The sequence below is a fragment of the Cyrtonyx montezumae genome, unplaced genomic scaffold, assembly GCF_038088225.1.
Source record: "Cyrtonyx montezumae isolate F1298 unplaced genomic scaffold, pur_monq_1.0 scaffold_2, whole genome shotgun sequence".
In the NCBI taxonomy this organism is placed as follows: Eukaryota; Metazoa; Chordata; class Aves; order Galliformes; family Odontophoridae; genus Cyrtonyx; species Cyrtonyx montezumae.
The window spans coordinates 59286039-59298431 of NW_027071936.1; the positions used below are offsets into that span (position 1 = coordinate 59286039).

The 12393-nt window shown below is 43.6% G+C and overlaps 1 protein-coding gene across 1 annotated transcript; it reads right to left on the bottom strand.

The window, feature by feature from the left end:
• Positions 1–9523: 9523 nt before the first annotated feature.
• Positions 9524–11274, bottom strand: ADRA2C (adrenoceptor alpha 2C). Its single transcript, XM_065736150.1, has one exon. The coding sequence runs from the start codon at positions 11247–11249 to the stop codon at positions 9909–9911; it is 1341 nt and encodes a 446-aa protein (XP_065592222.1). The 5' UTR covers positions 11250–11274; the 3' UTR covers positions 9524–9908.
• Positions 11275–12393: the final 1119 nt, after the last annotated feature.

The window sequence follows — 12393 nt, forward strand, 5'->3', positions numbered from 1 at the left end:
TGTTAAATATTTAGTGGAAGCCAAACAACAAGCTTCATATCCTATGTGAAAAACTGAACTGTGTTGCCATGTCCTACAAGAGCAGAAACTGTAGGACTGTAACTGCAGGAAAACATTTGTGACACTGAGAGGGAGAAAAGGATTTGCAATTCCGGATGTGAAAACATATTCATGAATGCAACAGCTAGCACCCCAATCTCTGAAAAGCCACTTACTTCTACAGAAAGGTCAGATGCCTACCACGCAGAAATGAATGAGGAATAAAGCAGCAAGTGTCACTGCAGAGACTCTTGTTCAGTCTTTAGTTAAAGTCTTCAGCTGAGTATGGAAGCATGCTTATTTTCTCGTTATTTTTTCCCAGTCATGGCAGTAATAGTATAAATCATAACGTGGTGTTTTATGATCTATATTCTTCACCACTTCAAAGAAAGTAGATCACAAAGACTTATTTGACTTGCTGAGCATAAACGTAGAGTCCTTTCTTGTCTATAAAATACATTTATCTGTTTCATCCTCTGAGGTGGCACAGGAGAAGGGAATATGCTGATTTATTCTGAACAAATAAGGTTTGTGCCCTGGACCCACAGAAATATCTCTCAGACAGAATTAGCACATGGTAGAAAAGATTTAGAGATCTAGAGATCCGAACAGTCTAAGAAAGAGGTGATGGAAGTTTACCCACTTACAGCAATACATGCATTTTTCTATATAAGGACTACAATTTTGATGTTATCCAGTTATAAGGACTTTCCTTTACTCCTGGGAGTACTGTATTTTTTAGACATAGACCATCTTGATATGCGAGGGACCTCAGGATGTTTCTAACCCAGCCTTCTTCTCAAAGCAGTGTCAGCTGTGAGGCCAAACCAGGCTATATGGGGCATTATCCAGTCAGGTCTTGAAAAACCTCAAAGAAAAGAGACATCACTGCCTCTCTTGGCAACTGAGATGTTTTATCATATGACATACATAATAAGGGGCAAGTAAGTGCATTGAATTAATTGAATTGTGTTGGATTAATCACTTAATGAAATAGTTAATTTGCATTCAAAAGTCCTATTTTTAACGTTTTTTTGTCATGTTTATTTTTGCATTGCCAAAATAGAAAAGGAACAGTTATTCCTGTAGTCATGTATCTTTTTTGTTGTTTGTTTCTTTAAAAGAAATGGAGAAACAAGAAGTAATGAGTAATGAAATAAAAATGAGAATTTCTCTCATTAATAGTAACTGTTACCACAACAAAAACCCGGTTAACACACACAAAAGTCATGACAGGTTTTGAAAACCTGAGGGCAGCTCAACCTATGTGATGATCAGTTATCCCAAGCCAGAGATGGCAGAATTATGTAAGAATGAGCTATAGCCGAACTCTTTATTCAGAGACAGGTTCATTCTCCTCCTGCATTTACTGCACATGGGCTGCTTCTAAAAATGGTTTCTACTTACTTTGCTACTGTGATACCACATGTTGGGGCACTCCTTTCCCTTAGTTATAAAAGTATCCCCTTGAGTTTCACGGAAATTTACTGGCTTTCTGATGGTGGCAAATGCTGCCAGGAATCCTTCTCAGTACAAAATGTTCAACTGGCATTTAAGGTCTCAAAATTTCCTCTTATTGCGATCAGTTTACTTGAAAAATACATACAGAATTTATCAGCAGCTTGAAATATTTGTTCCCATATATTGCCCATCCTGCCTAATGTTAGATTTGTGTGTGTTATTTCTATAAAATTTGCTTTGTTGAGTTTCTGAGAAATTTTTGGTTTTCTGAAGATACATGTTCAGTAAATTCAAGTGAGGTGATCTTCAAAGTGTGAGAAAATAATGATACAGTAATCTGTATTGTACTGTGAGGCACTGGGCAGACTCTGAAAGTGAAAAATCACTCCGTCTACCTCTGATTCTCTGCCTGTTTGCATCTCAACCCAGATATTAGGTTGGTTATTTCAGTGCCCAACTTTTCACTATCTGTCTCTAGATCAATATGGGTGAGATTTGTTTTCTTTCAGTAATACTTCAGGAAGTACATAAGTATTCCACACCTTTGCAGCGTAAATTATACATTGGAGTTATGAGTGTACCTGTGGAAAATGTGGTCATCTCAGAATGGGAGTGTTGAATACAACACTGGTGGCTAAATAAAATTACAAAGTCCTTAGAAAACAGTAATGCTGGTGCCCCCTCACAAACCAGACAGGCAGTGCCTTGCTTTTTTTTACTTGTTATTATTCTGTAAAAGTCAAAGGGAATGGGCTGACCACCAGACAAAAACAAGCTGAGAGAAATAGTTTGCGTCCTAATACGATTCATATGCAAGGTCTGTGGGCACGCAGTGTTCACAGAGCCAGAAGCAGACCTCTATGAAGCACAGGCAGAACTTTGTAAACACTAGAGCTTAGCAGGGTTCTGAGATGCAATAGTGGATTCACTGGAAGGATTCACATAAAGCAGAAGCTTTTTAAGATTTGCCTACCTCAACACCATTAATCTTTTGCTTTCCCATCAGCGAAAAGGGCATGGCAGTCCCTTTGTAATGCATAAAGGCATTGACAGACAGAGCATTAGGAAGGTTATGAAGTATTTAGATACAGTGATAATGGAGCTCAGAGCTGAGTGCCCAGCACCCAGGAGTCTGGAAGTCTCGGCTTTCTGGCACCTCACCTAGCAGCTGGCCCAGCCAGACAACCACCAGGCAGTCAGAACAGCTGGGGCTGATTAAAGGTCTCCTGACCTTAATTTATATGGGGCAAAACACATATATTCTTTAAGGAAACATCAGATTTCATCAAACTAGCATTTTTCTGGCATAAAATAAAACAAACCCAAAACACAGCACCAAAACAACAGTATTCAAGAATCTTCAATCAGTTCTACTGCTAACTGTGTAGAACAGTGCATCGAGCACTTCTGACATACCACGTGGCAAATCAAAACTAGCAGTCTGATGGACTGACTTAAAAGTTTCCCTTTAATCAGTTACAGAAATTGCTGCTAATGTAAGAAAATAAATCAGTGACAACTTTAGTGAATGCACATTTTTCGATGCTTTCAAAATACCGCACACAGTCATTGATCATTGATAGAATTCTCCAAAAGTAATGCAGTATGGATTGGAGTGAGTCAAGGACTTTTAGCATCACTCCTGGCATGCTTGTGTTAGATGTACTTACACACAGCATAACGCAGCATGGAAGCGCCTTGCAGACAGTGCTCTGGGGAATCCTCCCAGAAGAGCTGGTGGGAGGGCAAGTACTATCATCTCTTTGTAGACCGGATCCTGAGGCATACAAAATAAAGGCTCAGCAAGAGACTGCTGGGTATTGTACTTGGGCTGCAAGCAGGGACACCTTTCAAGAGCAGAAGCAGAGAACAGAAAGACAGAGAGAGCTCTCCTGCCTTATGTGGAGTGATTCTCTAGGAAACCTATAGCAGGGAGTTTGGAGTAGATGATCTCCAGCAGTCCCTTCCAGCCTCTACAATTCTGGAATTCGATAGGCATGTATTTTAGTACACTAACGTTTGCTGGAAACTTGAGATTCTTCCTCTGTGTACCTACAAGGGCCCCAGTTGAACAGCTCCACGCTCTGCTTGTATCATAGGTCTCAGACAGGGCATCCCCAGCACAGACAAGATTAAGCCTTTTGGTTAATTCAGCTGTTCCCAGTTTTGGACATATGCTTGCTTTCCAGATAGAGAATGTCCTTGTGAAACAGAAATGTTAGTCTTCAGAGAGACAAAAAACTAGGTCAAATAAAACATTAATATGCCTAAAGGAGAAGCATTTTAGCTGCATCACCTTTTATAAATAGTCTGTTGGCAAAAGCACTTTGTGACGATGTGGGAGACCTCAGTATTAATTTCCTACCTCAATGGACAGAGTTGAAAGAGATGCTGTGCTGAAACTGTTACTCCATAGAGGAAATCATTTGCAATTTGGGGTTAAAGGCATAGAGAACAAAACCAAGAGTAGTGTGTATCTGCAACCTAGGGTTAACCTCCCTGCTGAGTGTGCCATACAATTCAGAAACAGCGTGCTTCTTATTTCCCTGACTCATACCACTTGTTAGACATCGCACCAGAAAATCTACTTCTCATGGCCTGATTTTAATTAATTAGAAGGGACCAACAGAACAAACAGAGAGAAATACAAATCATTATTTTCCTGTTGTCAACTGAACGTACACCTTTCTGTCAGCGGAGAGCCATCAGGAAAGAGCATCACAGAAAATGAATGACTGCTGTTCACAAAAACGCTGAAACACTTAAAAACGAACTGATTTTGATGAAGCAGGCAGCTACATTTTTGTACTTTACATTCAGGACCTTTAATAAAGCATTTTTTAAGATAGCTACGTATAGACAGATTGAATTAAGTGCTGTTTTACTTTTCATTAGACTTTTCAGAATAGTATAGCACATCATTTTATAGTAGAATGCCATTCACTGACAGAATTTTTTTTCCTAGTGTAAACAGTTTCATTAGCACAGTCTATTAAAAAATAAACTGCAATTTTGCCTGACAGATCTTGTGATAAAATGCTAGGCTGGAACTACACTAGATTTCATTTCCTAGTATTTTCCATGCCTGTGGTCCTTTCCCTTCCTCTTTTCCTGACAGATGCCAGCAATCTTCCTCTACCTTATCAACTGTTGTGCAGTTGAAATACAAAATATGTTGGATAGTGTGGTGAAGAGCATGAGAGAGAAACTAATTAAGCTGAACTTCTGTAAATATTTAAGAAACTGCTTTTACATCTGGCAGTTTTAAGGTTGCCACTTAAAAATAAACAACAAAAAACAATGTACCAATTGTAGGTATCACTTAAATTCAGACCAAGTATGACAGTCATCACAAGCCCAAGATACCCATTAAAAACAGTAAAGGATTTATCACTTGAGGACTGGGCTTCTGATATTCCCTGAGAGATCTGACATCTGCTTCCTTGATAAGCAGTAAGTCCATTATTTCCATGTTATGTACCTGCCAGTCTTCCCTAGGAGTTCAAAGTGATTGGGAAGGCACAAAATTTAAGCCCGCCCAGTTATCACAATGTGACCCAGGGAAATTTCACAATACACTCACAACTCTTCAAACTGCTTATTGTCCCTTCCTTCCTTCCAGACTTCAAGTGGTAAAAAACCAATGCTTTCTGTGAAAAGTGAATTCAGTGTAGAATTATTGATGCTACATGGCCTTAGGAGTCAAAATGACAAGACATGTTTTAGTTCAGTTCAATTGCAAGGATAAAGGACAAACTTAGGTGTTGAACACTGAAGTGAGCAATTCCCTAACCCCACCTATTCCTGCAGCATCTTTTGTATGACCTAGTTGATCCACAGATCTGGAAGGCAAATTAACATTTGCAAATTAACATTTGCTAACATTATTAGCATGCAAGGAATAAGCTTCCAACATTCTTCTCTAAGCTTCCAATCATTCTTCTCCTTTTCAGTCTAGAATGTTTCATTGAAGCCTCTGGCTGCCTACTCCTTACCAAGTTCATGAGTGACCATGAAAACAAACCCACAAACAGCATCTGGCTTTCACTTTGTACAAATTGTAGGCATTCCTTCCTTCTTGTCCGTAGCTTAACGTTGCAAGCACTCTCATGAAATGCATGCTATTACTACAAAATCTTTCTGTATCTCAGATGCTGTTCTAGCCAGTAGCAACTTCCAGGGAGTGAGGAAGAGACCAACAGTTTTCTTCTCTTAAAAACAGATGCAATAATATTCCTCAGACAACTTATTCTGAAAATACAGTAAGCTTTGCTGCTCTGATGTAGTCTAAAATCCCTTGACCCAGATCTTCTATGGGTTTGAACATCCTGACCCACATCACACTTTCTATGGGTTTGAAGGGGGAAAGCCAGGGGGAAGCCAGGAGGACTGCTTTCAGTCAGCTGTACATTTACAAAGGTTTACTTACATTCCACAGGCAAGTTTACTGAAAAAAGGAGCATCCTTGCTGCTCCCTCATTCACAAGAAAACTCTACTGAAGTTTTCTGGGATTACTCACAAAGCATGATGCAGCTCAGTGTGCGCAAAGCCATTGTATTACAACCTTTCATCAGTTTTACTTCCCAGAAATTGTCAGTGCTCTTGGAGCAACAGGATTCCTGTAGAACATGATCACACAGAACAACAAGGGACTGATTCTTACTTTAGACAATGCTTTAAAACTGTGATTCTGTCAGATCTCCTGTATGTAAGGCACCTTCCATCTGCCTCAAGTCTTGAAGAGGCTGATCCTGTGGGTCTTACTCATAAAACTCCCACAGAGGAGCTGAAAGATAGCAGCATTGAGTTCTCATCCTAGCTAAGTTGTATTGTTTGATATTTCAATAACAAACCAATAGTGGTACTGTTCAGAAAATTGGCTCTGAAAATCAAGCATTAAATTCTCAGTTCAGACTGACAGAAAATATTCTTCATAGTGAAATACACAAATGAACAGTTAAAGATCAGGTGCTTGTTAAAATCAGTATGGCTTTATAGTATTATTTTTTTCTTCCACAATAGTAGAGAAAAAGTGTTTCCACCAGCTCATCAGATGTAATCAAAGATACAAATGAATACATTTGAAACATATTTTCTCCCCTCTTCTTATGCAAAAGCTTCATTGGCTGCATTTTTCCTCAGTGTGCCTTTAGCCAACTTAGAGTGGAAGTACAACCACAGTGCAAGCTGCAGAGCTGATAACTTTTTATGAAATGTTAACAACACACAATGTTACAAATTCCAGACTTCAGCTATTACAAGTCATAACAGAACACTAATTAAAAAAATAAATCAGCCCCATTTTACTTCCTTGAAGCATATTCAGTAGTTACATTAAAAACAATATTTATAGAAATCCTCTGTATTCACTAATTTAGAGGGAAATGCACTTAAAAGGGGTGTATACTGCACATCTTTATAGATGAAGATTACTTTTTACCTAGCTCAGAAGAAATAAAATCCTCTTGAGATTTTGAAACAGATGAGGAACTGTGATGAGAAACTAAAACCACAGAGAACGTCCTGGTTTTAATATGCTGCTGTACACAGATGTTCAGTATCTGCATCAATCCCTTTTTAGGCATTTTGAAATGCAAAACAAAAATAGAAGCATTATATGATGATTACAGAATAATTTGATAGCAAATAAATTAATTTTAAGGCACATCAGCCATTCCATACATATTTCACCTCCACTTTAAACCTGTCAGTTAAATTCCATTTCCATAGACTACTTGAATTTTATGAAAAGAAGGGGGAAGGATTGCACTTACAGACAACAAATCTTACTTCAAAAACAGTGCAATAGTGAAACTGCTGTGTTTCTGCAGACTGGGAGTCCAATCTAAATGAACATTAGGTGACAAAACCAGACCCTTATCTCAGTAGGAATGGGTATCTCTAATGAAACTAACCAGTAGCTCAGAGGTAGTAGCTATATACCATGTTGCTTTGGTTGCTCTGGAATTATATAGTTTATTCATATAAAACAAACCTGAACTTTTTAGCTACATGATTACCGAGAAACTATATGATCTTGCTCAGCTCTCATAGATGTCATTTTAAAAATAATCCTCCATTTTACACAAGTGAAAATGGCTTGTAGTTTCCTCCTCTCTGTTGCTATTTTTTCTTGTATCTGTCTGTCTCAGGTACACACTTGTATCAAAACATTTGTAGTTTACATCGGGATAGGGATGCCCCTGAAAATGTCTTAACATGCCTTCTTTAAATGCAAACGCTTATACAAAGTTCAAATCTTTTTACAACTGCAAGCCTTATTTCAAGAAAGGACCCACTAAGTTACAGATTTAAGATGCTGAAAATAGCTCAGTTGCTTCTGTAATGAAATAAAAAAAACTTTCAATGCATTTGGTGTCATCATCTAATCCTTACTTAGGCAGAACTTCCTCACACTTGAGTCGGCTCTGAAGTTAAATTGTTTATTGAATTAACACCAGAATAGTAACCACCACCAACTTGCTTCTCCAGGGTTAAGTGAACTGAATGAAAAAATGATGAAACAAACTGACTGCTCTCTTTCTTCTTCTGATGTCGAGATTACAAAAGAAGAGACGGTACAAACACTTTTCAGACAGAAGAAGAGGGGGTAAAGGAGGGCATATATAATGATTTCCAGGTATACATTTGACTTGGCTGTTTCAAGCAGCCTGCTGTATATTCCATTCTATTTTTCCAAAGAGCTGTTTACCTTGGAAAGGTTCATTTGAGGCATATGCCAAATCCTACTGCCTATGGAAGGAGTGATACGTGTAACAAAATGGAGCAGTATTTACCCCTGCTAACAGAATAGACATCTTGCAGCAGCACAGCTGGAGAAGGGATGTAAATGTTCAGCTGAGTCTTACACTCAGTATGCATTCAGTGTGGAGTACAGATACCAGCCTGTCTCTCATTTTCTTCATTACAGTTTATGACATTTTATATGTCATAAATCCATGGGAAATATAGTTTGCTTTAATAACTACTCGAATGCTTCTTCTCCCCCCTTCTCCAACGAAATACTCTGAAATCATGAACCAGAAATGCAAACAAGAAGAGGAAAAGAAGGCAGCATTTATATTAAAGGTTTGGTTTGGAACAGCTGTACCTTCATTTGAGATTTGTTCACACAAACCACTGACAACCTATAATGTATGCTTCTCATTAAAGAAAATAAATAGAAAGGATTTAGTTGCTCTAAGTCTGTAAATAGGAAGGATTTAAAGACCTCAGTGGTGTGGTGATTGCTCTTCTAAAATCTGCATAGCAGAGTGCCTCTGAATGCCTGCCTGCCTGAGGATAAGACAAGTGTCCATCCAGCCCTGAGATAAGTATGCCTTTTCAGGGGGACCTACAATGATGGGGAGAAAGTTCCCTGCAGTACATTTAAGTTCAGCTACTTAGAATTTTGACTTCAGAAGAATTTTAGTTCAGCTCAGCAAAATGATTTTGTTTTAATGGAAATTGGTTTAAGATAGAATCCTTGTTTTAAACAAGCCACCTGCTCCAGGACAGCGAGGTTCTTAGGCCACTGATCTGAGAGCGAAAGAGTAGGAATTTACTGCCTGGAACACAGGGAAATAAGGTCATTGTGTGTATGTGCTCTTTATCATATTTCATGAAAACATGCAAAACTCCCAGGTCTGCTCCACTGACAAATTTTACAGGAAGATAGGAAAAACATTTCCCATCCAGCTCTAGATGCAAAAAACCCCTCTAAAGAAGAACAATACCCCATGCTTGACATAAGCCCTGTGTAAAATCATCATTCAGAAGGTTTTAACAGTACAAAGGTTTATTTAGAAAAGAGTTTGGATTGTTCTTTAAGGTGTTTTTTTTTTTTTTGGCAAACATTTAAATCCTTTCATAATTCAGAAGACTGCCAGTGCCTGGTGCCTAGCACTTTTCCCCAGATAAGCAGTAATAGCCAGTTCCTTACTGGGACAATCCCATCAATGGGCTTTGTTAATACTCAGATCTGTTATTCCACCACAACTGCCACTTAATCCTTCTCTCGCCGTCTCTGCTTGTTTACCCACCAAATTGCAGAGCCCCTATAAGCTCTGGGCCTCTCTATTGCAGTGTCTTACCCAGTTTCTTCTGTGGACTCCCTGTGTCCTCTGTTAGGGTTCAAAGACAACTCCTCCCTTTCCAGTTTACCCATCCACAGCCCAGAACAGCTCCTTTAGCACCATGGTGCCATTCTGCACCACTGTGAATGTGCTCAGCCTCCCTGATACCATTCCCATATCCCACAACACTCTGCACCACCAAGGGGGAGAGCCCTCCTCCTCTCTATGCCCCAACCCCATGTATTCTTCCCTCCTTTTCAGCACAGAGCCTTTTCCTTCCCTATTAACTCCACTTCTGCTCAAGGCAAATCCATCCCTCTTATCCCTCCATCTCAATGCCTAAAGTTCTTCTTCTTCTTCTTAAAAAGAATGTGTTTAAAGGACCTGCGGAAGTCCTGGTTGAAGATGGTGTAGATGACTGGGTTGAGGGAGCTATTGCAATACCCAATCCAGAAGAAGAACTTGAAAAGAGTCTTAGGGACCTCACACGCCTCCCGGCAAATGCCATAGAGGCTGTAGCTGAAGAAAAAAGGAAACCAGCAAACTACAAAGACCCCCATGACCACGGCCAGCACGAAGGTAAAGCGTTTCTCCCGGGCCTGGGTGACCTTCTTACGGCAGATACTGCTACGCTTCCGACGACGGCGATATGAAAAGAATTCCATGGAGCGATTGCTAGAGCGGGAAAGACGGCTACTGGAGTGCTTGGAGGAATACGAGTAGGAGAAGGACTGGCTCTTGCTGCTCTTGCGAGGATGCTCCTCCCGGCTCCGCCTCCTTCTGCTCTCTGAGGTGCTGCTCTCCTCCAGCTCAATGTCCTCCAGCTCAGACGCTTTGCGCCAGTGGTGCACTGAATAATGTCCGTTCTCTCCCAACTGCATCCTCAGAGATGTGCAGCCCCCAGCAGCGCGGCTCAAGCCATTCTCAGTCTGGGAGGACCCCTCTGGCATGGTACGCTTCTCAGAAAGGGTCCTGGTCCTTAGCTTGGCCACACGGTAGATACGGATATAGACCAACACCATGATGAGGCAGGGTGCAAAGAAAGAGACAATGCAAGAAGACAGAATGTACCACGTCTCATCATTGAGCTTGCACTGGGGAAAGACATCTCCTTCAGGGTCCCGGTACATGGAGATCAACGGCGGAAAGGAGATGACAGCAGAAATGAGCCAGACGGTGACAATGATGGCCTTGATCCGCCGAGGGGTCCGCTTGAGGTTATACTCCACCGCCTGCGTGACCGACCAATACCTGTCGAGGCTGATGGCACACAGGTGGACGATGGAGGAGGTGCAGAAGAGCACGTCCAGCGCCAGGTAGATGTTGCACCACACTTTGCCAAAGTACCAGTAGTTCATCAGCTCGTTGGCCAAAGAGAAAGGCATGACCAGAGTAGCCACCAGGATGTCCGCGCTGGCCAACGACACCAGGAAGAGGTTCTGGGGGGCTCTCAGCGCCCGGCTGGTGAGCACGGCGATCACCACCAGCACGTTGCCCACGATAGTGAAGACGATGATGAAACCCACCAACGCCGCCAGGCTGGCCACGGCAGCGGGCGAGTAGGGAGAAGGAGGCTGCAGGAGGGCGGCCGAGGACGGCGACGAGGGGGGCAGCAGCGCCAGGGACCCGTTGGGGGAGTCCAGGCTGGCGTTCCCGAGCAGCAGCAGATCCATTGCGGGTGTGCGGACCGCCGCCGTCCTACAGAGCCCCGCGGAGCCCCCGCCCCACCCCGCCGCCCCTCCGCCGCCGCCGCCGCCCCGCCGCCCCCATCATCGCCCCCCGCCGACGGCTCCGAAGGCTGCGCCGCGCTCTTCCTCGTCCCCTTAGGGCACCGCCGCGCCTCCTCCACCCGGCTCCATGCGAGGGGACGGCGGGGCACGGCTCTCTCCCGCCGCCCGCCCGGTCATGCCCGGCAGCTCCGCGCAGCCGCTCAGCCGAGGGGAATCGCCGGCGGGTGCTGGGTCCTGGCTGGGAGCAGCGTCTAAAGCGGCGGCATCACATCCCATAGGAAGCGGCGGCGGCATCACATCCCATAGGGAGCGGCGGCGGCGGCGGCCCCGCTCCGGCGGTGCGGCAGCGCGAAGTCGCGGCTGCCTGCCGGCTCAGTCCTACTCTTGCACCGCGCTCCCAATCGGCGGCGTGCCCCACCGCCGCGCGCATGCTCAGTGCCGCCAGGTGAAGGCGCCGCGCCCGTCTCGGCGGAGCGCCCCAAGGCTGTCCCGCGCTGTACGGCCGCGGCTGGAGGCGGTTCTCTCCCCGCCGCGGGTTTCCTTCTCGTGGAGGCGGCCAAAAGTTGGCTGTGCCGCCAGGAGCTCCGGTCCGGCTCCTAGAGGATTCACGGCTGCTGCCTGCGGGGAGCGCTACGCCCGCAAGGGGGCGCCGTTGCCCGGCGGCGCCGCCGCACTGTTGGGAGCGCCGAGGGCGGTGGCTGTGCGATGTACCTGGGGGAGCGCAGCGCTGGGCGGGAAGTAGTGTGAATTGCAATCGGGATGGACCGCCGTCGACTAGGAGCCCGTGGTTAACTTCACCGGGAATGGGTGTGGAAGGGAGGCAGCACGAAGGTGTTACCGTTTGGTTGTGAAAGCAGAGAGATATAGACAGCGTGGGAAAGAAAGCAGCGAGGAGATTTCTCAAGTGTTATTCCCACAGCTTGGACTTTCAAGCACGGAGTTTTGCTGAGTTTGTTTTGTTTTTTTTTTTTTTCCTGTGCCCTCATGAAGCCCCAACTGGAGCAACGCATCCAGGCCTGGGGCCCCCAGCACAAAGAGGATGCAGAGCTGGTGGAGCAGGTCCTCAGGAGGCACTCAGAAGGCTGGA

What these genes read in the sequence shown, in the direction of transcription:
- ADRA2C (XM_065736150.1), bottom strand. Translation starts at nt 11,249, where the DNA reads ATGGATCTGCTGCTGCTCGGGAACGCCAGCCTGGACTCCCCCAACGGG.